This window comes from Mus caroli, chromosome 8, assembly GCF_900094665.2.
Source record: "Mus caroli chromosome 8, CAROLI_EIJ_v1.1, whole genome shotgun sequence".
Lineage (NCBI taxonomy): Eukaryota > Metazoa > Chordata > Mammalia > Rodentia > Muridae > Mus > Mus caroli.
Genome location: NC_034577.1, coordinates 34441 through 60560, shown reverse-complemented (window position 1 = coordinate 60560; position 26120 = coordinate 34441). Strand labels below are relative to the sequence as shown.

General features: G+C 41.5%; 1 protein-coding gene across 3 annotated transcripts in view; it reads left to right on the top strand.

Annotated features, from left to right (window-relative positions):
- Positions 1–26120, top strand: part of Insr (insulin receptor) — a 132075-nt gene that overhangs the window by 86247 nt on the left and 19708 nt on the right. For 2 of the 3 annotated variants that reach the window (XM_021170872.2, XM_021170871.2), the window contains exons 8-13: positions 1655–1911; positions 7875–8042; positions 12051–12252; positions 15460–15495; positions 21921–22195; positions 23174–23313. In XM_021170872.2, the coding sequence (XP_021026531.1) occupies positions 1655–1911; positions 7875–8042; positions 12051–12252; positions 15460–15495; positions 21921–22195; positions 23174–23313 (1078 nt within the window). The remainder of the gene's footprint in view (positions 1–1654; positions 1912–7874; positions 8043–12050; positions 12253–15459; positions 15496–21920; positions 22196–23173; positions 23314–26120) is intronic. The other variant, XM_021170873.2, reaches the window with a different exon arrangement.

Genomic DNA, 26120 nt, shown 5'->3' with positions numbered 1-26120 from the left:
CACATGGCATCCACAGGCAGGAAGCAGCTGGTCACGTGGCATCCTCAGGCAGGAAGCAGCTGGTCACATGGCATCCACAGGCAGGAAGCAGCTGGAGAGATGAATGCTGGTGCTCAGATCATGCTCTCCTTTAAAATAAGAAAATATTTTGTGTGTTCTTTTACATTTTCACACATCTCTGTAGTGTATTTTGCTCATATCTATCCACCATGTTCTCCCTCCACCGTCCTGCAGTGTGTCTATCCTGTTTCCCTCTCAACTTCATGTGCTCTCTGTGTTGTTGACAAGCCTTTGAATCTAGTTAGTGCTGCCCATGTGTGCATGCATGGGGAGACACACACTCGAGCTTGAGCAACCAACCAGTGTCCATGTCCCAAAAGGACAGTGACTTCACCTCTTAGTAGCTACACATTACTCCTCTGCTAGAAGAGGACCTTGGAGCCACCCCACCATCCTTGCTGGGATGATAGTATGAGCTGCTTGTGTGTAGACCGTGCCATGTCTAGGAATCAGCACTGCACAGCTTCTCCCAATCAGCTTTCCCCTTTTCCTATAGACTACAGATGACCTGTCTCCATCTCACAGTGCTGGGATTACGGATGTTCACTCCCACACCCGGCCTTTCCATGGGTGTTAGAGATCAAACTCTGGTCCTCATGCTTGTATAACCAGCACTTTGTCCACTGAGCCAGCTCCCAGGCCCAGTGGTCGTATGCTGTTAACTCATGTTGAGAATATGAAATTTTCTATGGGTACATAGAAAATGTTGGGGTGGGAAGAAAAAAAAATGCATCAAGTACACCCAAGCTACCACACACCATACACCCTAGCTGTGCTGCAGAGTCTTAGTCATTTACCCTTATGGCTATGTGGTAGGTTGAGCTGATGGCTCATTAGTCAGCATCGTGAATGTATCATACCTCATGCTGCTAGCTTTGAAGAAGACTCACATTCAGAACTGGAAATAGGAAGCAGTTCACTTTGGAGTGGCTGGAGAGGAGACTCAGCAGTTAAGTGTGCTGACTGTGCTTCTACAGGACCTGAGTGATTTCTAGCATCCAAGTCAGGCATCTCCCAACCACCAGAACCAGGAGACCCAGTGCTCTCTCTGACCCTTGAAAGCACATACATATATTAACACACACTCAGGTACACATTCACACTTTTAGAAAGCTACATGCTGTGGAATGTACTTAAAATCCCAGCTCCAAAGAAGCAGAAGTAGAGAAGTAGACAGATCTTTTGGGGTCTCTGACTAGCCAGAATAGCCTTTGAGGTGAATTTTAGGCCTGATCATTTACCCTATCTCAAAACACAAGGCAGCACTCAGATGTGTATGCTGTTAGTCCCAGCACTTGAGGAGACAGGAGGCAGGTAGGCTTCTGTGAGTTTGAGGCTAGCCAGGACTAGAGTCTGTTTCAACAGACAGAAAAAAAACAGGTACATGGAACCTGATGCTCTTCTCTAGGTCCATGTATACATACCACACACACACACACACACACACACACACACACACACACACACACACATCTGCACCTAAGCACCAAATAGAAAAGAAGAGAGAACTCCCCAAGGTCCCCATCCCACTTTAGTACTGAGCTTGACACTTACACAGTGGTAACCCACCTCTCCCCCTTATTTTTCTCAAAAGCCCTTATCAGAACGTGACAGAGTTTGATGGGCAGGATGCTTGTGGCTCCAACAGCTGGACTGTGGTGGATATTGACCCGCCCCAGAGGTCCAATGACCCCAAGTCTCAGACCCCAAGTCACCCTGGGTGGCTGATGCGGGGCCTCAAACCTTGGACCCAATACGCCATCTTTGTGAAGACCTTGGTTACCTTCTCTGATGAACGGCGGACTTATGGAGCCAAAAGTGATATCATCTATGTGCAAACAGATGCCACCAGTAAGTGTGTCCTGGGAACAGGGGTTTGCTGATGAACTGACACTATTATCTTTGGTTGGCAGCTTATGTGACAGGCTTTCTCCCGTGGTTGGCATCTAGAGGAGCTAAGGGCTGAGGCTCATATTTTCATAGATAATGAAACTATAACCCAGGAACTACTTCAGAGTTCAAGAGTTCCCTTTTGGGCTTGGAAGATGGCTTGGTGGGTAAGATTGTGTGATGTTCCCAGTACCCATACTGAAAGCTAAGTGTGCCCATGTTCATGGTCCAGAGTCATGGGTCCCAGGGGTTTCCATGTACTTGCCTCTACTCCCAGAGCACTGGGGCTCAGGGACAGGTGCAGGCTAACACTAGGATTTGATAGCTGCCAGCCTAGCTTTAGTTTCAATGAAAGATTCTGTTTTAAAAGAGTAAGGTAGACAATGATAGAATGGGATAGAATAGGATGCCTGACTTCCTCTGCTGGGCTCTGCATATGCACATGCATATCTAACACACACATGTATGCCTCCCCACATATAATACACACATACCACATACCACACAAAATATATACTACATGTAATACACACACATGTATATATACACACACCACATTTAATATGCATATGCAACACACACTCACACATACACACCTGCCCATCATATAATGTGCACATATAGCACACATAACACACACATTGCATGTAGCACATGCATGCACAAATGTGCATATACATAACACATATAACATACTACATATAATACTCACACAGACACCACATGTAACACAGTCACAACATGTAGCACATATAATATGTACACACTTACCACATATAACATGCTCACATACCACATAAAACATATTTGAACACACTAAAACACACATGCACACATGTAATAATATATATGCACACATACATACATTGCACACACTATATAGGTGCACATACATGTTGCGGCCGGCCAGTCTAAACTGGAAAAATGACAAGCAAGGATGGATCTAAGACATGAATTTAATTTAGTTTTTTTTTTGGTCATTTTAATCAGGACACTGAGTCAACTTATCTGCCAGGCTTGGCACATGAATTACTAATATGTTTCTGTAGCGTTTTGTGGAGAGAACTTGTTTTTCCCTTTTTTAATAAGGTAGCTGTTTTAGGATCTATCTATAAGCCAATAAGTAGATCTTTTTAAGATACTATAAAGCATTTATTAAATTCTTTGACATTTAAATTTTAAATTTTGAAAATAAAGGTATGATTTAAATAGTGTGCATGGGAATGCACTAAATAGTATGTACGGGGATACAATGTTTCTCTTTTTGGTCTTTTAAGAAGTTAAAGTTTAAAATTTTACAATATCTAACCTTTTGAATTAATAACTTGTTGACAAAACATTTTAAATACTTGGCTGTAAAGGGACAGTGACTAATTGCACTTTTAATCATTTTTTTAAGGAGCGGTTGTAACTAGAAAGCTTGAAAAGTTATTAAGAGTCACGTGTATAATTTATTTATTAACTAGGAATATGTGTAAGCAATTGTAAATTTGAGAATTAATAGTATCTGAGGGACGAACAATTTTAAGTAATTGTGAGCTTAGAGATATGGCATTGACTATTAATATACAAATTAAGGTTTGATTGTTTAGCATTTTAAAGCACTATCTACAGCACACAACTAGATTATTTGTGTTGGAACAGGGGAAACTGTGTGTCTTAAGACTCTGTCCCACAGCAGTTAGTTGGGCCCACGTGGGCCAACGATCGGCTGGGAGGATGAGAAAAAATGATTTTACAATAATGTTTTTTTTTTTTTTTTTGGCCTAAGAATTGTCTTGGGCACAACTAATATTTAATTATCAATTAATAACAATTATAAAAGCTTTTTTATTTTTTGTAAAACCTTTTGTAGTAAACTAAAACACTAAGTAATAAAAGGATATTATCTCTGAATCTCTTGGGTGAGAGCAAGGATTTAAGGTAAACTTTCCTTGAGAAGCATTAGTTAATAAAATACTTTTTATTTAGGAAACAATATATACTGAAAGATTAAAACTCTTGGCTTCTTGTATAGAAGCGGAAACAATAAAAATTTTTCTTATTTAATGTAAAGTTACATTAGCCATACCTAGAGGCAAAATTTTTTAGTGATTACAGTTCATTAGAAGTAAAACTCTTTGAATTTAAGCATTATTAAACATCTGAATAGATCTGTAACACTGTTAAAAAGAAATTTTTTTGAACACAGGGAAAAACCTTTTTAGGCACTGTTTGTAAAACACAAGAAGGCCACAATCCGCTCTGGGGCTGCCTAGAGCCCTGTATTGACTCAAAGGTAAAATACTTTTTAATTTGAGCATCAATCTTAAATTTGCAACCAAACTGCAAGCTGTAGTCAATGGAACAATGGCAGTTTTAACCATAATTTTTAAGTTTCTTGTGCAACGTTTGGATAATACCTACAACCTTGGGAAAGCAAAACCCAAGTTTAAAACAATTTATCATCTTTAAAATCAATATTAGAAGCATTACTATCATATTACGAAGTTTGGATGTCAATTAATACCTATGAATACCTATTAAAGCAAGCTTTAACGCTTTAATAAAGAGGCATTGCTTTAAATCTTATCTTAAATTTTACTATTTAGGATAGGAACCACATTAATTATTATCTAAACTAGAAATATCTTTAGAGACCCAGCCTCTTGGCCTGCCTTATGCCACGTGTCGGAAGGACTCTAAACTTGAGTTATCAAATTTAACACTAACCATCTGTAGCAATGTAACAATTATTAATCTTAACTAACAACTTATGAGCTGAATGTGAACTCCTTGTGGACGTTGTACATCGTGGTGCGGAGCCTAGTGCGCACCACGATGTACAACGTCCACAAGCCCTGAAACAACTCCTGAAAACTAAGGGCAACCGCCTGATCCATAACTTTAAACCCTTCCTTCTTTCGCCTAAAGCAGCTTCCTAAAAAGCTGCGGCCGACCGTCTGATTCTGTTTCTAGTTCCGATTAACACGCTGCTGACCTAAGTAGAACCAGCGTTGGGTTAGCACCGATTTAAGCTTAGCTCGTATTTTACCGCACCCTCAGCAACACCTTACAAAAATGAAATTTTAAGCTAGTGCTAGCATGTGTACCTGTTCGTTGCTCTGGTGCCCGATACGAAGATCCTTTGCCTTTCCTGTGGAGCTCCACACCAACAGCGTTTCTCTTAGCGTCCCTCTGCCATTCTTCAGGTCCCTGTTCAGGCGCCAAACTGTTGCAGCCCGCCAGCAGCTTGCAACGAACGGTTTAACTGAGATGGCAACTCGAGCTGAAAGAGAGGAACTAGACGGGGTGAAAGAAGAAACGGAGCCAAGTCAAGTTCATTTTGATCAAAGCTCAATTTTACTTGTTTTGACACTCAGTTATAAAGGAAGGGGGAGGGGACCTGATTCCCGCCAATTAATCTCGGGGTCTAATAGCAGGGTGAGCACGTGTGTGGCTCTAAACAGCAAAGCGACACTGTCCAGCAGTGGGTGTGGCAGAACGAATGAACAGGAAACTCCACCCCTGAGCAAGCAGGTTCCAGGCTGGGGGAGGGGAGACTACACATACATATACACATACATGTTCACACATAGAGTGGACACATACCACACATATAACACATACAACTGTAGCACACATATTCTTGAACTCAGAACAGCTATAATTATCCACAAAGGACTGTCTTCAATCTCTGTCTTGGAGAGGGGAGAGTCTGAGTGTGCTGGTACACTAATTCTGCCATTGGGAGGCAGAGGTAGATGGATTTCTGTGAGTTCAAGCCTAGCCTAGTCTATGTAGTGACTACTAGGTCAAGCAGGACTACACAATGAGACCTGTCTTTTAAGAAGTAAATTCAATCAAAAAATAACTTAATTAGTTAATTAAAAATGAGAGTTAGACCTGGTTATATACACCTGTAGTCTCATCACTTGGGATGTTGAGGCAAGAAATTTGCTGTGTGTTTGAGGCCAGTCTGGGTTAAATATTAAGACCTTGTCACAACCTCAAAACAACAATAAAATAATAGTGAAACGTTTGGGAGGTAGAGACAGGAGGATCAGGAGTTCAGGGTCATAGCTATCTACATATTAAGTCTGAAGCCAACCTGGACTACATAAGACCCACTATCAAAAAAAACAAAAAAACAAAAAACAAACAAACAAAAAAAAACCCCAAAAACAAAAAAAAACCCAAACAACCCCCAGAATATAACAAAAAATGGAACTTTGCTTACTGTTCATTATGTTAGTTCTATTTTATTATTGCTATTGTTAATTTCTATTGGTTATAAGTTAAGCTTAATTGTATGTATGTAAATGTAAGAAATACTGATTGTTCAGTGCTGTGTGTGGTTCCCAATATCTACTGCAGTTATAAAATGTGCCACTATAGATAAGGAAGGGTTAGTGAATAGTTTTTCCTTCCTGTTGTGACAACTTTTCAAACATAGACTGATTTTATGTGAGCATCTCCCAACTTCCTCATGGTGTGGCCTTGTTTTATTTTCACATTTGTCTCCCTTTTCTCATTTTTCCTTTCTTCTTTATGACTATAGTGTCTCATGGCCACCTAGTTATGTAAATACTAACTCCTTAGCTTAGAAATTCTCAAATAGGGATAATTCTGTCCCTCCCAATGGAGGTAGGATGCCTGGAAATGTCTAGAGACATTTTTGTTGGTCATAGCTGGGGAGTGGGGTGGTGGACAGAGTTATCTGCCCCAAATGTCAACACTCAGAGAGTTAGCAACATCCTCACAAAGGATAGAATCCTAACTTCATCCACTGTCCTGGGTTCTTCACCATCTCCACTCTCATCTTGTATCTAGACCAAGTTTAATTTCCACAATCTTTTGCCTTTCTGGTATTTGCACACTTTTTGCTTTCTGCTTTGAGAATTTCTTGACCTCCCAACTCCTTCAGTCTCCACTGTTTGAGTACGTGCATTTGTGTGTTCCTGCTTGTGTGTGTGTGTGCATACATGTGTGTAGGTATGTGTGTGTTTGCATGTGTGAATCATATTTGAATGTGACACATGTCAGAGGTTGACATTAGGGTCCTCTCTAGTTGTTTTCCACATTATATATTGTGGCCATGTCTCTCAATAAACCTGGAGGTTGCTGATCCTCTGTCTTTTGGTGCTGGATTTATAGGTAGGCTTTACAGCCATTGCTGTCTGGTGTTTATGTGGGTATTGGGGATATGACCTGTCCTTGTGCCATCTCCCTAGCCACAGGTACCACTGTTCTTCAGAGGAAGATTTTAGGGTACATTTTGAAGGATGTTGCATGACAGCTGAATATCACCATCTGGGGCTTGGGGATGTGACTTGGTTGGTAGAGTGCTTACCTAGCATATATGAATCCCTAGGCTAAATCCCCCAAGTCCCTCAGAACTACATAAACCAACTATGGTGGTGCACGTCATCCAGCACTCAGGAGGATCAGCACTCACAAGCTCATCCTTGGCTACATTATCAAGTTTGAGGCTAGCCTGGGCCACATGAGAATCTGTCTCAAAAACAAACAAACAAACAAACAAACAAACAAACAAACAAAACAAGTTTGATGGTTTCAAGTGCTCTCAGTGACTGGGCTTGATTTTGCTATACCCCAATTAATTTCTTCCCTCGATTCTCTTTTGGCCCCAGGAACATCTTCCTATTGCCCCAGACAGCAAGAGCTTTGGCATCTCTCAGAACCCAAGTCTATGGGGTAAATGAATAAGTGGTGGTCACATAATCCACAGTGTGAATGGGCACTAACCTGGCCATGCCTTTCTGGGCTGGGCAAGCATTTTACCTGTCACTACTTTCTCTGATGTTACATAATGCTGTATCAAACAATTGTGGCGTCACTTGGGACACTCCTCCCTGGTGAGGTACACCCAACAACTTACATACTCTCCCTCATGGTAAATCTGTTTCTCTTCTCCTTTCCAGATCCTTCTGTCCCCCTGGATCCCATATCAGTTTCTAATTCCTCATCTCAGATTATCTTAAAGTGGAAGCCCCCCTCTGACCCCAATGGCAACATCACACACTACCTGGTGTACTGGGAGAGGCAGGCAGAGGACAGCGAGCTGTTTGAGCTGGATTATTGTCTCAAAGGTGAGTGCAGGCCACTGGAATGGGGTTCACTGTACCTTGATTCTGTTATGGAGACACAGGTCTCTTTTCCTGTTTCCCAGAATGTATACATGCATGTGTAAATGTGTGCACACACATACATGTGCACACAAGCACACACTCCATTCTGTCTCACATAAGATACTTTATATGTGTGTGTATGTGTGTGCACATGCATGTACTGTGTATAGATGTGTATGGGTGTGTAGGCTTGTGTATACATATATATGTAGAGGTCAGAGAATAACTTGGGTATGTCCAAAAATGCTGTGTGTTTTGTTTTTAAATTTTTTTGCTTGGTTTTGAGACAGTCTCATGAAGACCAAGCTGGGCTTAAACTCACTATGGAGCTGAAGAAGATAATGGGTTTCTTGCACCTCCTGCTTCTACCTCCTAAGTGTGGGATTACAGCACTATACCACAACTCGTAGTTTATGCAGTTGCGGGATTCAAACCCAGGGCTGTATGGGTGTTGACACTCTACAACAGAGTTACACAGTCAACCCATTTTTTTTAAATTACAAGTATTTTTATTCATTTATTTATTTTCCTAGTCTCTGTGTATGGGCACACATATGCCATGACATGTCTATGGAGGTCAGAAGACAGCTTACAGGAGTCTGTTTTCTTGTCAGCCATGTGGGTCCCAGGGTCAGGCAAGGAGGCAAGCTCTTTTATCTGCTGAGCCATCCTACTACCCCCTACTTAAAAAAAAAATCATTTCTGTGCTTTGAAGCCAGTGCCTCATGCATACTAGGAGATACTCTACCTCTGAGCTACAGCCCAGCCCTCACCTTGTAGGTTTCTATTTTTATTTTTGTTTGACACAGGGTATCTTATAGCTCAGACTTACCCAGCAGACCAGTTTGGCTAGTGAGTGACCCTCAAGAATCCTCCTGTCTCCAACTCCCCATTGCTGGTATTACAAGTATATCTCACACAACCAGCTTTTCACATGGGTCCTGGGGATCCAAAACTCAGGTCCTCATGCTTGCCTGCACTTTAGTGCCTGAGCCATCTCCTCAGAGCACACACATACTGTTAGACATTGCACATGGATCCATATCTACCATCTCCACAGTGCACGTACACATCTTTTGACATTGCACATGGAACTTCACTCACCATCTCCACAGTGCACAAACACAGACACAGACACACAGACACACACACAGACACACACACAGACACACACACACACACACACACACACACAATTTATTAAAACAGAACAAAAAACTTACAACCCACCATCAAATCAGAGAAGGTGAAAATGTGCTGTTCTTTTAGTTGATGGATTCTGGATTCTGTCTTTGATTTGTTTTTGGTTAGCAATATCCTTAGCCTGTGACCTTGTAGAAGCAGGCCAAGGGGGCTGCTGGAGAGGTGTGGCTGAGGTCTGTCCTTGGATCCACCCCTGGCCTGGTATCTGGTTTTGGCTAAGTCACAGCAGCAAGTAGTCTGTCTCCTTTTGTAGAGAGAGGCAGAGGACAGATGACTCCTGGGAACAGTCCCAACTCTAAGATCATGTGCTATATGTATGCCTGTGACATCATTCCTGCCTGGGCCCGGGATCACCAGCTAGGTTTATCTCCTTGCATACTTTATATAGTTTGGGAGCAAGTCCAGTCCTGGGCTCAGCTCTGACTTGTTGGCTCTGAATTTGAGTATAGGAAACCACCAACTAGCCAAAGCTATACTTTTTGGTTTGTTTTGTTTAAAAAACCAGCAACTTAAAAAAGTTTGATTGTGCTGTTGTTTGTAAACAAAGTTTCACATGGCCCAGGTTGGCCTTAAACTCAAGATGTACCCCGAGGATGACCCTGATCATCCTGTCTCTGCCGATGGAGTGTTAGGGTGACACTCTCCACTGTGCCAGGGTTACTGCAGCCAACTTTCATTCTGTAGGTGGAAATTCGAGATTGCAGAGGCTGAGGATATAGCTTAGAAAGCTTCCTAGTATTCAGGAAGCCCTGGGCTCCATTCCCAGCACCATATAGACCCAGTGCAGGGGGTTCAGTCCTGCTACTGCAGCATTTGGAAGGTGGAAGCAGGAGGTTGGGCATTTAATGTTATCCCTACCCACATAGCAAGTTTGAGTCCTTTCTAAGGTATATGAGACCTTGTCTGAAAACAAAAACAAAATCACCTTACATCCATGAATAACCACAAGGGTGTTTTAAAAAAATGGTGATATGTGAATATTACAGAATTTATTTGCACTTGATTGTGTATAAATGCATACACATTTCTGGTCGTGTGCTTGGAGTCTGACTGAGACACATTTAAGGAGGTGAGTGCATATCTTCTTAAATGTTACACACAGTTCCACACTCTTCTGGAAGCATATGAAGGACTTTATTTGAGGTTGATAACAGGTGTCTTGCTCTGTGGATCCTTGTTTTTTGAGGTAGGACTTTTTTTTTTAAGCTCCCTAATTTGTCTAACCTGGCTGGCCAATGAGTTCCAGGGATCCTCCTGTCTCTACTTCCCAGTCCTGAGGACTAAGATGTGTGTTATTATGTTTGGTTTTCATGTGGGTTACCAGGGTTTGAACTCAGGTCCTCATGCTTGCATGCCAGTCACTTTACCTACTGGACCACTTCACCAGTCCACAGAGCTTGTTCTAAGGAGGCCTAATAATAGTTGAACTTATGTGGACAAAAGCAGAGTGTGGAGGCCACCTTTGGAGGAAATGGAATGCCAGTGTTGAATGAGGACAGAGCTTCGGTTTAGATGAGAGTTCTGGAAATGGGTAGGGGCAATGATGGTGCCACACTGTAAATAGACGCCACTAACTATATACCCACACATGATTTCAATGGTACCATTTTATGTTATGTTTATTTAATCATAATTTTGACAATACATATAATAAATAACCAGTAGTATCTTTCTATTTGTATCACAATTTGAGTCTATTTTTAATTGTGGTGAGTTTGGAGCTAAGGAAATGATACTGGGTAAAATGTCTGCTGTACAAACAGAATGACCTGAGTTTGGATCCCCAACGTCCATGTAGAGAAAAGCTGGTTTTGTCAGCATGCATTTGTAACCATCACACTGGGGAGGCAGAGACAGGCAGATCTCTGGAGCATGCTGGCCAGCTGGCCTAGCAACTTGTGAGGTCCAAGTTTAGTGAGAAACTCTTTCTCAATGACTGAGATGGAGGACTGGCAAGATCTATCAGTGGGTAAAGGCATTTGCTGCCAAACCTTACTGATTAACTTTAATCACTAAAACCCACATGGTAGAGAAAGTAGATTTCAGAAAGTTATCCTCTGACATCAACATGTGCACTATGACTTGTTTCCCTCCTTCATAAAATTAATTTAATAATAATATTAACAATAATAATAAACAAAGAAATGACTGTAGGAGACACTTGATGTCATTTAGTCAATTATACATAGATACAGGTAACACAAACATACACACAGAATGCACACAAACACACAGAGCAACTTTGGAGCTCCTGGTATTGTAACACTGTAATTTGACTCTTTGGGAAGGGGAGGAAGGAAGAGAGAGAGTCCAGGCCAGTCTAGGGTGGGGAGTGAGTTCATTGCCAACTGGAGAACATACTGAAGCCCTGTCTCAAAAAATGGGGTCTGGAGACATGAATTGTGATAGAGTGCTTGCTTAGAACCTCCAATGAGGAGACATGCCTGTGGCCTAAGAAATGATACCCAAGAATGACCTCTGGCCTAAATATGTGTGTGTGCATACACCACACACACACACACACACACACACACACACAACTTGAACTAGGATTTGTACATCTGTTCCACCTTACTGAGAAAGCACTGTGGTGCTGTGTGTGTGTGTATGGTGTATGTATATTGGAGTGCACTTTATGTCATGTGTATGTGTGTATGTTGTATGTGTGTGTGTGGTGTGTATATGTGTATGTTGGAATGTGCTTTGTGTTATGTGTGTGTGTGTGTTCTGCAGGAGACTTGAGCCCACATTCTGCTTCTCCCTTAGGGCTGAAGCTCCCTTCACGGACCTGGTCCCCACCTTTTGAGTCTGATGATTCTCAGAAGCACAATCAGAGTGAGTATGACGACTCGGCCAGTGAGTGCTGCTCATGCCCTAAGACTGACTCTCAGATCCTGAAGGAGCTGGAGGAGTCTTCATTCAGGAAGACCTTCGAGGATTACCTGCACAACGTGGTTTTTGTCCCCAGGTCAGAGCTTTGCACGGGCCAGCTCTCTTTCTGTCTGTTAGCTTGGTGCCATGACTTCTTAGGGAATGAACTCAGGAGACTGTGTAAGTGGGGAGGTGGCTGGAGCCTGAGCTCAATTGTGTGCTTATGGTTGGAGGGGGAAAACAGTCTTGTTTGTTGTTGGGAAGAGGGCCCACTTAGGAAAGTATTTGGCCTTTTTAGGACAAAGGGCACAAGGGCCTGAGTTTGGTGCCCAGAACCCACATAAAAAGCCAGGTGTGTGCTTATATTCCCATTACTGGGGAGGCAGACACAGTATTCCTGGGCCTTTCTGTTACCCAGACTGGTCTAACTAGTAACATCTGGGCCCATAAGGACAAGGTGGACAGCATCTGAGAAACCATAGCCAACTCTGTCCTCTGGCTTTACATTCATGTCTACCTGATCACACATGTGCACTTACACACATATGTTCACACGTAAGTACACATGTGACCCACAGGTGTATTTGTGTACACACACACACACACACGTGCACACACACAAATAATGCCTGTTGGTCACATGTGCACTTGTACATGGGTACAAACACACAAAAATATGTCTGTGAGTCACAGATGCACAAACACATGTGTATACACACACAGAAATACACCTATGGATATGTATACACATGTATGCACACACACAAATACACCAATAGATCACATGTTTCTGTACATATGTGTGCTCGTGTATATAAATATGCCTGTGGGTTGTGAGTTTCTTCTTTTTCCCGTGCCTGATTTGAACTGAAAACAAGTCGGCATGCCTGGGTTTAGTTCCCATCCCATGTATGTGTCTTACAGAATGTCAGAACTCTGGGCATCAGGGACCCTGGAAACTGTCTGTCTTGGCTCTCTACTCTTATATGTACTGGTTTGAACAAGTTACTGTACTGCTCTCTGCCCCAGTGTTCTTATCTGTACAATGGACATAGCACAGTTGACCTTTGGGGTCTCGAGTGGATTGGATCCAGGATACCCCACAGATTCTCAAGTCTCTTAAATAGATGTCTTAATCACATTCAATCACCTTCAGATAACTTATAACATCTTCAGACAATGATCATGTTATATAATATTTTTTACACCACATTGTGTAACATGAGCAACATGACAAGAAAAACCCTGTACATGTTCAGTATGACACAACTTTCTAGAGTCATTCTTTGACAATTTCATACACATACACAAAGGGTCTTTAGCATATCGACTCTCAGCTTCTCCCTTATACTCCCATCAACATGTCTGCCTCTTTCTTGTTGTTCTTGTCCTCCTCTTCTTCCTTCTTATGATTCATTGAACCAGTTAGCTCTACTTGCTGGAATGTCAAGTGGTTCTGGCTTGATCTCATGCAGGTTTTGTTCAGGTTGCCAGCACTATATTGAGTTCATAAGTGCAATGACCATGTCATGTCCTGAAGACAGCATTCCATAGCACGCTCCCATCCTCTGGTCCTTACGTGCGTTTGTTTCCTGAGCCACGGTAGTGGCGTTGATAGAAAATTTCCATTTAGGACTGGACACCCAACAGTCACTCATTCTCAGCACTTTGATCAGCTATGACTCTCTGCCCAGTATAAAAAGAAATTTCTCTGACCAGGGTTGAGAAGAGCAGTAATCTACATGCATAAACATAAACACGTCAAGGGCAGTTTGACAACACGTTTGTTTAGCAAAACAATTGTAGGCTCTCCATTAGTGCATGTAACTTCCTGAACTGGGCTTTTGAACAGGGTCACACATGAATTCTCTCCCATGGAGCAGGCCTCCTGTCCCTGAGGGCAGTTGTTACCTCTTATAATGGTCATGCTACCGTTTCATCAGTGGCCTATCTTGCCTGACAGGTCTACAGATAATTTTGATCCATAGTTGGTTGAACGCAAGAATGCAGATCTCCTGGATCCCACAGGCGTACTGTGTAATTGTTCTTTGTGTTCTAAGGTTGTAAGCCTGAAAGACTTACTCAGGGCTTCTCAACAGTGGTGTTTTGTGCTTGGATTCAAGTTACTCCTCTGAGGTGGGACCCATCCTGGTACTCGTAGGATGCTGACCTTCTTGGTCCCCAACTGCTCAATTCTAGTAGTGCCTCTTCTCAGACATGACTTCCAGAATCTCCCAGGTGTTTCCAAGAACATGAGATTTGAATATGCCTGCTACTAAGGGATTTTATATTTTTTCCATCTTTGTCTCCTTCCCTCAAGTTCTTCATTAGATTTCTTGTCTGCCCACCCACCTCCTAAATCAGATGCAAATTTTCATTTTCTGAGCACATCAAAACCCTAGAAAGTGCCAGGCAGTGGTGGTGCACACCTTTAATCCCAGCACTTGGGAGGCAGGGGCAGGCGGATTTCTGGGTTCGAGGCCAGCCTGGTCAACAGAATGAGTTCCAGGACAGCCAGGGCTATACAGAGAACCCTGTCTCGAAAAAACAAACAAACAAACAAACAAACAAACAAAACCAAGACAAAACAAAAAACCCGAAAAGAATCCTACAAAGTCTCTGTTTGTACTAAACAAAGTTTTCCCTCGCGCTCGCGACACACACACACACACACACACACACACACACACTCTAAACAGTAGAGACTTACATGATAAATGGCTGAGTATTTTATGACTAGGTGTAGTCGTATTTGACATCTATGGTAATAGCATCATGTGAAGTAGTTTTCTCTCACTTTTCCTTTCTTTCTCCGGATTCCCTTCAATTTCAGAAAAGGTGTAGTTCTTTTCTTCTGATCAATGATGGGTAGGACTTGTATTAGTCTCCTTTCTGTTACTACAATGAATTACCTAAGAGTTGTTGCATTATGAAAAAAAAGATTGATGTAGCTTACAGTTTTGGATCTGTGCAGCTTTAGTGATGATATATCAAGGGAGATGATATCAAAGTAGGAGAGGTATTATATTGTGAGACAGGAAGCTGTGTTGACTGGGGAGGAGCCAGTAGTGAGCTTCTGCTAGGCCCTGCCTCTTAAAGGGCCTATTGCCTCTTATTACCACTCCAAGGACCAAATCTCCAGTAGATGAAACTTGGGGGAAAACAAAGTCAACCTACATCCCAGACACAGCAGTATTTTTTTATTTTATTTTTTTGGAGGGAACACCCTCAAGGGTGTCAGAGTCAAATGGGTCCTAAGTTGAAATTCTGTCTTTCCTCAAAGTGATGAATTTTGTTTTCACAGAAAAACCTCTTCAGGCAATGGTGCCGAGGACAGTAGGTATGACTCAGCTGTGCGACATCTATGTGGCCCCTGTGGCCATTTAATCAGTGGGAGGGGGGTTGCTAAGTCCAAAATATTAGGGATTTATGGGGCTTTTTATTTATTTTTTTTGCATGTGATAAACACATCTCTTGAGACTGGATGCTTCATAAATTCTCCAATTAAACACCTTCACTGGGAAATGGAATCTGGGCATGAATGTGGGGGAAATTTTTGACTAACACACTCTTCCTACAATATGTGATCAAGGGCACACAGTTCCTAGGTCCTTCCTCAGTGGGTCATTTCCCCTCCATGCATCTGCTCACGAAATATCTGTGTACAAGTAACTGGGTGTGAACACAGACCCATGCCTGAGGCTTGATGATCTAGCTTCAGGGGGTAGGGAATCCTACTTGTTATTAAACCCAATCTCATCATTCTTAATGACCATTTCTCTGGGTCTTTAGACAAAGCAATATGACAAGAAAATGTGGCAGATCAAAGGAATACAGTGTTGCCAAATTTCTGCAGGAGACTGAGGGACCATATCTCTTCAGTCTTAGGAAGGCCACCAAGGGAGGCAATGCAGAAGCAGACAGAGAGATGAAACGCTATTACATTATTAGCTCATATTGGAACAAGAAACTAGACAAACGAGACAGGTAGGGGCTGCTTTGAAGGATAATCCACTGATCCAATCAGTACTACCCATTTGTAGCCATTCATTGCTATATGTGCAACCTATCTCTGGTCACAACTTCACAGGAAAGTGACTCTCCTTCCCAAGCAGGCATTAGCTGCCAATAGCTCCTCAGAGAGGGATTGCCCTCCTTCTCCTATGTTGGAATTTTTACTTGGCTTGATTTTGTTCAGGTCTGTTTGTGAGCTCAGTAGCCATGTTATGTCAGAGGAGAGTATTTCCTACCCTTTGACTCTCATGGGTTTTTCACAGCAGACACTTGGGGGTGGGGTTGATATAATATCCCATCTACTGCTGAGCACTCCCAGTCACTTACTCTCAGCAGCCTGAACTGCAATGAGTCTCTGCATCCATTAGGACTCACTGCAATGAGAAGCTTCTCTGATCAAGGCTGAGAGCAGCACAGATCTAGGGATAGAAACACAAACACATAGAAGGCTGTTTGACAACATGACTATTCAGAAAAGCAGCATCACCTGTGCCCTATGGCTTTTCTAGCTGAGGGTTTGACCATGTTCACAGTACCAGGCAATTCCTAATGTGTCCATGTCTGTCTGTCTGTCTGTCCGTCTATCTATCTATCTATCTATCTATCTATCTATCATCTATTAATCTAATTTATAATTTATCTATCTATGTATCATCTATTAATCTAATCTAATCTATCATCCTATCTAATCTATAATCTATATCTATTAATGTAATCTATCATCTATCTAATCTATAATCTATCTATAGTAATAGATTAATGTAATCTATAATCTATCGTGTCTGTCTTATCTCTTTCTCTCTCTCTTTCATTAGTCATCTATCTATCTATCTATCTATCTATCTATCTATCTATCTATCTATCTATCTATCATCTATATCTCTACCTATTGCCAGGCCTAATCTGACCTCTAGTGGCCAACTGAAATAAAATCTGTTGTCATTGAAGGTCTAGAGTTTTTTGGCCTTCATTCTAAGCTGGATTTCTCATCTTATCCTAAGTTGATATTTGGGGCTAGATTACTCAGTGATGAGAGGAACATTCTGTGTACGGTAGCATGCTGAACTCTGCTCACTCCATAGCAGGGACATCACAGCCTTCCAAAGAAGTGATGGAGGCATCCTCTTGTTAACACTACTGGTTTAATATGAAATTGTTGGATAATGAAGTCATGTTTATGAAGGAAGTTGAGAGAGTTTCATTGATACTCTTTCTTAGGAGTCATTCATTAACACAGTAGTTTTTAAATTTAATATCGTGTTTAGGGATTTACTTATTTTTATTTTAAAGTGTTTGGATTCTGTGCTCATATGTATGTCTATGTACAATGTACATGTCTGGTGCCAGCAGATGCCAGAAGAAGCACTGGATTCTCTGGGACTGGAGTTATGAAGAGTTGTGATGCCAGGTAGTTGCTGGAAACTAAACTATCTCTACAAGAGCAGACAGTGCTTCTAACCACCGAGCCATTTCTCCTTATATTATTTTGATAGAAGCTCTTGAGATGCAGTCATACCTTAGAGATCTTATGGCTAAAGCAGTCAAGCCAATGTAGTATGTAAGTAAGTCACACAAAAGCATTGGTTTGGTTATGCTGGGGCTGGAGAGATGTCTCAGTGACTAAAAGAACGTAATGCCCATGTAGAGGATTGGGATTCAGTTCCTAGTACTTGCTTCATGACCACCCGTAAATTAAGATTCAAGGAATCTTCCGCCTTCTTTTGGGCTCTGTGGGCACTGTACACATATGCAGGCCCTGAAGTCAAAATAAAATAAATTTTTAAAAAGTTATATTCACATTGTACTGCAGTTAGTGTGTAATTACAGATATCTTTTAAATAAATCTTAATCTATTAGATTTATTTAAAATACTTTATTGAGCTGAGAGTTTTAGTGCATTGCTTGGGTAGCATGTGACAGGCTTTGAGCGCCTTATCAATGAAGTAAAATAAAAAGTAAAAACCGAGTTCAATATCTGATGCTGCAATTAAGTAAGTAATAGATTCAGAGCCCTGCCCTGCAGACATGAGGTGAAATGAGAGTAGAGGAGTGGCTGAGCCCACAGCTCTGCAGAAACAAAACAAAACTGTGAATGCAAGAGAGTACAGAAACAAAACAAAACAATGAATGCAAGAGAGTAAGCGTTTGGAATCCAGCACTGCAAAATTAAAATACTTTAAAATAAGATAGAACTCACTATCCAACACTGCAAAAGTCAAGTTTAGTTTTCAACACTACATAAATAAAATAAAAACTTTTCCTTTTTGCTAGAAAATGCCAACATGCAGCTTGTAGGCTTGCACAAAGCAAAGTTACTGCAGATCTTCAATTTTAAAAATGTAAGGGATCAGAGATAGTTTAAGAGTACTAGCTGCAAGTGAAAAATACATATAAATAATAATCATAACAATAAACATTCAAAATAAAATAAAAACTTCAATAAAACAAACTCTCTGCCCGTGGCATGCATGATGAGTCCACATAGTCTTCAGATGCTCAGATATGAATTCTTCAGTGTTAGTTGTGAGGTTTGAGTATCCTTCTTATTTTTATCAGATTCATTTTTGGCTGTACAGAAATTATCTCAATCCCACTAAAATGGATCCAACTGAGACTTACTAAGCTGTTTTCTTTTTCAGTTAAGAAGGCCATTGTACAAAAATGAGGGCTAAAAGGATAATAGCCACAGGCTTTAATTTGTGGCTTTATATCCAAATATCTTAAATAAGAGGCTGAGGTAGAAGGATTGCTGGGAGTTCAAGGCTGGCACAGGCTACATTGTGATTTGCTGCAAAACCTGGGCTACAGAGTGAGACTGTTTCCAAACAGCAAACAGAGAAAAAGAAGCAACCAAAACCAAATGTCTGAATGACTCTAGATCCATAGTTTTAATCTCTCAGGAACAATGTAAGGTTTGCAACCAGGAAGGAGACTGGGAAGTCATGAGAAAGTATGATGAGGACAGGAAGTGATTTTTTTCTGGAGAATTACACAGAACCCAGGAGGCAAACAGAGCTTCCTGAAGCACTGTAAAGAGCTACAAGGTGTGCAGTCTAGGGATACTATGATTTTGTTTATATATTTGCATTTATTCTTTGAGAATTTCATTCTTTTGCATGATGTACTTTGATTATATCACCTCCTACAACCCTTCAACACCTCCAGACTCATCCCACCACATCTGCTCCCCAAATCTCTTCTTTTATTAACCCATTTACATAATCCACTGAGTTGTCCAAATAGAAAAGTCCATCTGCCCACGAGTGTGGGGATATCGGCAGGGGTGTGGATGCCAGGAGCCACACCCTCAAAAAGAAAGGTAACTCTTTCCCCTGTTGGTAGCTCCTCAGCTAAGCTCTGTGCCCTTCCTCTGTTCATGCTGTGTTTGACCAGCTTGATCCTGTACAGGTCAGGTCTAGGCAGCAGTAGCTGCTGTGAGTTTATGAGTGCCGCAGCCATGTCATGTCTGGAGGCTGGCTATTCACAGTACTTCTCCCCACCTTTCAGGCCTTACACTCCCCACCTCCTCTCCCATGATGTTCCCTGGGCCTTTGTGGGAGGAGTATGATTTAGTTGTCCCATTGAGAGCTGAGAACTCCACAGTCTGGTTCCATATTTTTAATCTTTCAGGTTATATAATTTGGAAAAAACAAACACCAACTTTTAACCCTCAGCTTAGGTTATGCTAAGGTTATTCCAGAGATTATAAGTTAATATTATATTCAGTTTGTCAGACATATGAAGTTTCTGAAGCTTCGGAGTCCTTTCAGGTTGACAATAGTTTCTTCTGGCGAATCTACTTTGGGAAATAGTAAGATATAGAATAATCAAAACTATTTGTGGTGAGAAAAAACTAGGAATTTTTTTTCCCTTTTTTGATCAAACCTCAGGTCTCAGGCAAGGTAAACATGTATGTACTGTATTATTGAGCTGTACCCAAGGGATATTCTTATTTGAAAAGTAGGAAAATGATTAACTGAAAAATAGATCATGCTTTAACTGATATGAGCCCCCTGATAGGTATGCAGTCTTAGGTTGTCAGCCCTAGACACATGTACATTATATATATATATATATATATAGTGTTTGTATCAATAATAATTAAGGAAGGAAAGGTATTGAGAGGGAGTAGGTGACAAGGGAGGAGTTGGTGGAAATGATATAAATTACAATACTCATATGAAGAAAATAAGTTTTCATTTTCAGGAGCACACCATTTGCAGTCAAGAGGAGAAAATCCTAATGTTAACTGAGGATAATCCAAACAAAACCAAACCAGAGATCTTGTTCTTCTTAAGACTTTTAAAAAGAGTTTATATTTTTCTTTCTGCCTATCTGTGTGAGCATGTGCCATGTGTGTAGGTGCCTACAGAAGCCAGAAGAAGGTGTTGGATCCTGTGGAGCGTTTGTGAGTAGCCTAATATGGGTGCTGGAAAACTACCTCAGGTCCTCTGGATGTTCAGGAAGCTCTTTTAAGTGCATGCTTTAAGAGAAGTACTCAGTGACTGTTTCCCACCTAACAAGTACAGCATGCAGCTGGCTGGATCATCATCACAGTCCCACATTTTATAAGCAAAAGGAATTGTGCCGAGGGAGCCGTGGAGTGGACCGTGGGAGTTAGGAAGACTACATTTCACTACATCCTTTCTCTTTTCAGTTCTTTATGTGTCATCTCTCCGTGTTTATTTGTTATGTACCTTTTAGGGGCAGGGGCCATCTGCCAACTGGACAGGTATTTCTTTTTCTTGCTATAACCCCAGTGGTAAGATTTTATTACATAGAATAGGTGCTTTGTCTCTCAAGTTCCACAGTGCCCTCTATGCACAATGCATGTTTGAATGACAATGTGGGGTCTGGGATAATGACTCACTTAGTGAAATGTGCGTCCTCATGCTTATGAGGAGCTAAGTAAAAAAAAAAACTCTGGAGACTGGGGAAGTTGCTCAGTGATTAAAAATGCTCACTGCACTTGCAGAGGACCTGAATTCAATTTCCAGCATCCACAATCTGCCCGCAACTCTAGCTCCAAGGGATCTGGTGCCCTCTTCTGGACTCTGAGGGTATTTGCACTCACATACATATACACATGCACATATACAAATTCTTAAAAGTAAGACAGATCTTTTTAAAGAAAAGGCCCAACATGGTGACTCGTGTTTGTAATTGGAGTGCTGGGGAAGTGAAGCTAGGTGGTTCCCTGGGTTTAGATGACAGGTCAGTCAGCCTATTCAATGAGTTGTAGGCCAATGAGAGGCACTATGTTAAGGAACAAAGATGGACAGCCCTTGAGGAACAACACCCCAGGTTGTCCTTTGGAATATGCACATATCAATATAAACACATGCATCTGTAATGCATGCACACGTGCACACACCATCCTCACACAGATTGATTCTGTGTGACTATGGATTGTACCCTTCTGCCGAGCTCCAGATAGCTATACTTTTGTGTGCTTTCCAAATCTTATTAACTCCGTTCCTAATCACCCTTGCTTCAGAAAATCGGAATCCTTTAATTAAGCATAGTGAGAGGATTTGGGGTAGCCTTGTAGCCAAGAACACCCAGAGAATGGGTGTGTCATCATTGTCAATATCTCTGAGAAGGGCATCTGTGTGGAAATCAATTTGTGTCCCCTGTACCTCTCCTCCACCCTGTCTCTTTCTCTTTAATTAATTAAGCATTGCTTTCTCCAGTGTCATTTTATTTAAAGATGGTGATGTTATGACCCCCACACATGCTTTCTTCTTACAGGCCATCCCGAAAGCGAAGATCCCTTGAAGAGGTGGGGAATGTGACAGCCACCACGCTCACACTTCCAGAGTTCCCCAACACCTCCTCCACCATTGTGCCCACAAGCCAGGAGGAGCACAGGCCATATGAGAAAGTGGTGAACAAGGAGTCACTTGTCATTTCTGGCCTGAGACACTTCACTGGGTACCGCATTGAGCTGCAGGCATGCAATCAAGATTCCCCAGATGAGAGGTGCAGTGTGGCTGCCTACGTCAGTGCCCGGACCATGCCTGAAGGTGGGCTTGTGCTTTACAAGGTTGGAGAGGCAACTGGCCACAGACTAGCTGTCTCCCTACTACACAGTGAAGATGTGTTCTTAAACATGTTCTCATTTATTGTTTTTGTTTTAAAATGGGTATGCTTTGTTACCAATGTTGGCATTGAACTCCTAGGTTTAAGGAGTCCTCATGCCTACTCAAGTATCTCCTAATGTCTTAGTTTCTGTTCTTATTATTGTGATAAAAATCCTCTAAATAATCAATTTAAAGGAGGAAGGGTTTATTTTAGCTCACTGTTCAAGATACATTTCACTGTGACTGGGAAGTCAGTGTAGAAGGAGCTTGAAGTAGGTGATACCATCACATCTACAGTCAGAAGGAAAGAACAGCAAATTCATTCAGCCCCCTTTCTCCATTTGTACAGTCTACGATCCTGTATAGGGAATGGTGCTACCTAAAGTGGGCCTTCCCAACCTATTTAGCATAATTAAGAATATCCCCCACAGGCAAGCTCAGGTTCCCATCTCACTTGATTCTAGATCCTGTCTGATTAGAAATTAACATGAACCATTACACACCATATCCTAATAATTTCTCTGTATGTGTTCATGTATGTGCCTGTTTATGTTGAAGCCAAAAATTAACCTTGGGCACCTTTTTTGAGGTTCCATTTACTTTTGGTTTTTTGAGGCAAGATCTCTCAAGGGCTGAGTACTTGATTAGGTCTGACTAGCTGGGCAGTGAATTTGAGGGATCTGCTTGTCTCTGTCTTTTCTACATTGAGATTCTTAGAACACTATGTTTCAGCTCTTTTGTGTGGATTCTAAGGATTGAACTCAGGTTTTATTGACTGAGGTATCTTCTTACTCCATGAGTTTTACATTTTCTGTGGAAGAAAATTACATAGCCAGCTTTAACCAGGTCTTTTTAGATGTTGGTGGCTGCAATAGAATTTGATTCAAGAGTTATATTTGACCCTTTACTTGCTTTTTATAGCTAAGGCAGATGACATCGTTGGCCCTGTGACCCATGAAATCTTTGAGAACAATGTTGTACACTTAATGTGGCAAGAGCCAAAGGAACCTAATGGTCTGATTGTGTTATATGAAGTGAGCTATCGCCGATATGGTGATGAGGTAAGGATTCCAGGTCTTGATGTTATATGGTGCGATTCTGGGGGAGATGTGAACAAATGTCTACTCACTCCAAGTAGAGACCAAATGACAGACCAAACTAAGAATATTACCAAAGTCTAAGTGGTGATGAGCCAATGACTTTTTATTGGTGGTTACTTATGTATAGACGTGGGCTTACTTATAGGCACAGAGATGACTCAAGTGGCTGGTACATCACCAAAAGCCTATCTCTCAACATGAAAGCTGGAACATGAAAGCTGGAACCCTGGAGCTCTCTGAAGGACGTTGCAGGCAGCTTTCCCAGTCAGAGTCTCCTCAGTAGTCCTTCTGCCTGTTTAATCTTAGGGAAGACAAGGCCCTGTGAATCCCAGAAGTTTCAGGGACTTCCTGAGACTTGTGAGTGGTTGACTTCCTGAGCCTTACAGTGTCTCCCTTTAGAACTTTCTGAGTCTTAAGAAATTTCCTTCCAGCTTGGAATGCTTTAATTTGTTGAAAGTTGGTACACAATACTGGGCAGGAACTTTCCAAGTTTCTCAAGTTATCCAAAGCGTCCCTCATCAGATGCTATGTTATTAGAGTTCAAATCTTTGATGCAGTCTTCCCAGGGAGATAAATAGTAATGCCAGTTTAGAATACTTTATTTCTTTTATCACTTACATTTTTTAAAAATTAAATTTATTTATTGTATGTGGAGGGGTAGGGGCGTGTGTGGCCATGCCAGAGCCTGCTTGAGGAAATCAGAGGACAAATTTTGAGAGTCAGCTTGTTCCTTCTACTGTGGGTTCTGTGAATTGAACTCAGGTCATTGGGCTTTGCTGCACGTGCTTTACTCATTTAACCATCTTTCCTATGTGGTCTTTCATCATATCTGTGGCAGGATTTTCAGCTGTGTCCTTCAAGCTGGGTGGTAGGCTGCTTGCCTTTCTGTCCTTTCTCACAGGACAAGACTCATTCTACTTTAGAGAGAAATTCCCCCACTCTGGGAATGCATCACTTAAATCTTTCTTCTGTGCCTCCTTTCTACACCAGCAGCTGTGGGGGTTTATGAGAGGTGCAGATATAGTAAGCATCCAGGAGAAAATCTGATGTTGTAGGTAAGCTACCAGAGGGAACACTGTGAGCTGACACTCAGTGACATTACAGCTGCTTCTAAGCTGCCAGAGAGCCTCCTGAGAGCTGAACACTCACCTTTCACCAGGGTGCTACAGGTCTGGAACAGGTACTCATGTTTGTGCAGTTTACTAATTCAGGATGGCAACACGAGCTTTATGTAAACATAATTGTGAGCCAATAAAACTTTATAACAACAGATGGTGGGCTGAGTTTGACTATGTGACAGAATTTGCCCTTAATATAGTAAAACCAACTTCACAAAACTTCTAAAGTTCTATAAAAGTATAATAAATCATCAAAAGTTGACAGGATTCCTCTGAGGACTCTTTCTTCCTTTTTGGCACCCAAAAGTTGCACTTTAACAGTGACTCAGAACATAGTCAGCACCCATGGCCTACAGGACAAATCTGCAGTCTGTTTTTCCTTCCTTCCTTCCTTCCTTCCTTCCTTCCTTCCTTCCTTCCTTCCTTCCTTCCTTCCTTCCTCCCTCCCTTGCCTTCCTTCCTTCCTTCCTTCCTTCCTTCCTCCCTCCCTCCCTTCCTTAGACTAATTTTTATTTGTGTATAAAAATTACTCATGTAAGTAGTGTGAATATGTGCTACTTTTGTACAGGTTTCTGGATCTCCTGGATCTGGACTTACAGGTAGTTGTAAGCCTTTCAGTATGGGCAATGAAACCAAACCTGGGTCTCTCCAGCTTCAGCTTCTTTACTTTTGATCAAGTTTCCCTGCTCATTTCTCTCTCTCTCTCTCTCTCTCTCTGTATGTGTGTGCGTTTTGTGTAAGTATGTATATGATGTGTGCTCATTGTGTGGTGTATATGTCTCTTGTGTGTGATGTGTCTATGACTCTGTGTGCATATTTGTGCATGTGGTACATATGTATGTTTCTATGTGATGTGTGTCTCTATGTGTATGTCTACATTGTATGTCCATGGAGAGCAGTTATGCTCCAGAATTTTCTTTTGCATTCCTTTCTTGGTCTACCCTTGGAGGTATCTATGGTAATTATCTAGCCTTAGAGACAGGGCTCCCCTTGAGCCCTCATCTATCCTGCTTCTGAAGTTGCTTATCTGTCCCTTTTCTGCCTGATGACTCATTCCATTCGGAAGAACCTTAGAACTGAGTTAGCCACCCACCTCTTGCTACCTGGATCAGCTCATTTGTTTCTCCTTATTAATGTCACATGATGAGCACAGGACTTCTTATATTTTCTTTATCTTCCATACCCTGCATCTCTTAAATCTTTGCCAGCCCAGTTCTCTGCATGAGAGGCAAGTGATAGAACTGTTTTTGGAATTTTGGGTCTAGTGAATACAGGCTTGACTAAGTTATTTCCCAGGCAACATGGCTTTCTTCCTAATGATCTCTGGCCTTATCTTTGGCTGCATGCTTATCAGAGGTGTGTTCCCTCATTTATTTATGTCCTATCCTAATAAATCTTTGGAGGAATGCCAACGCTTCTTCTTTTCCCCCTCCTCCTTCTTTTTGAGACAATGGCTGGCCTCCAACTTCTCAAGTACTCAACATAAGTGAAGATGACCTTGAGCTTCTGCACTTCTTTTTTTTTTTCTTTTCCTTTTCAAATTTTTTATTAGATATTTTCTTTTTTTTCTTTTTTTAAAATTTTTAATATTTTTTTATTACGTATTTTCCTAAATGACATTTCCAATGCTTTCCCAAAAGTCCCCCATAC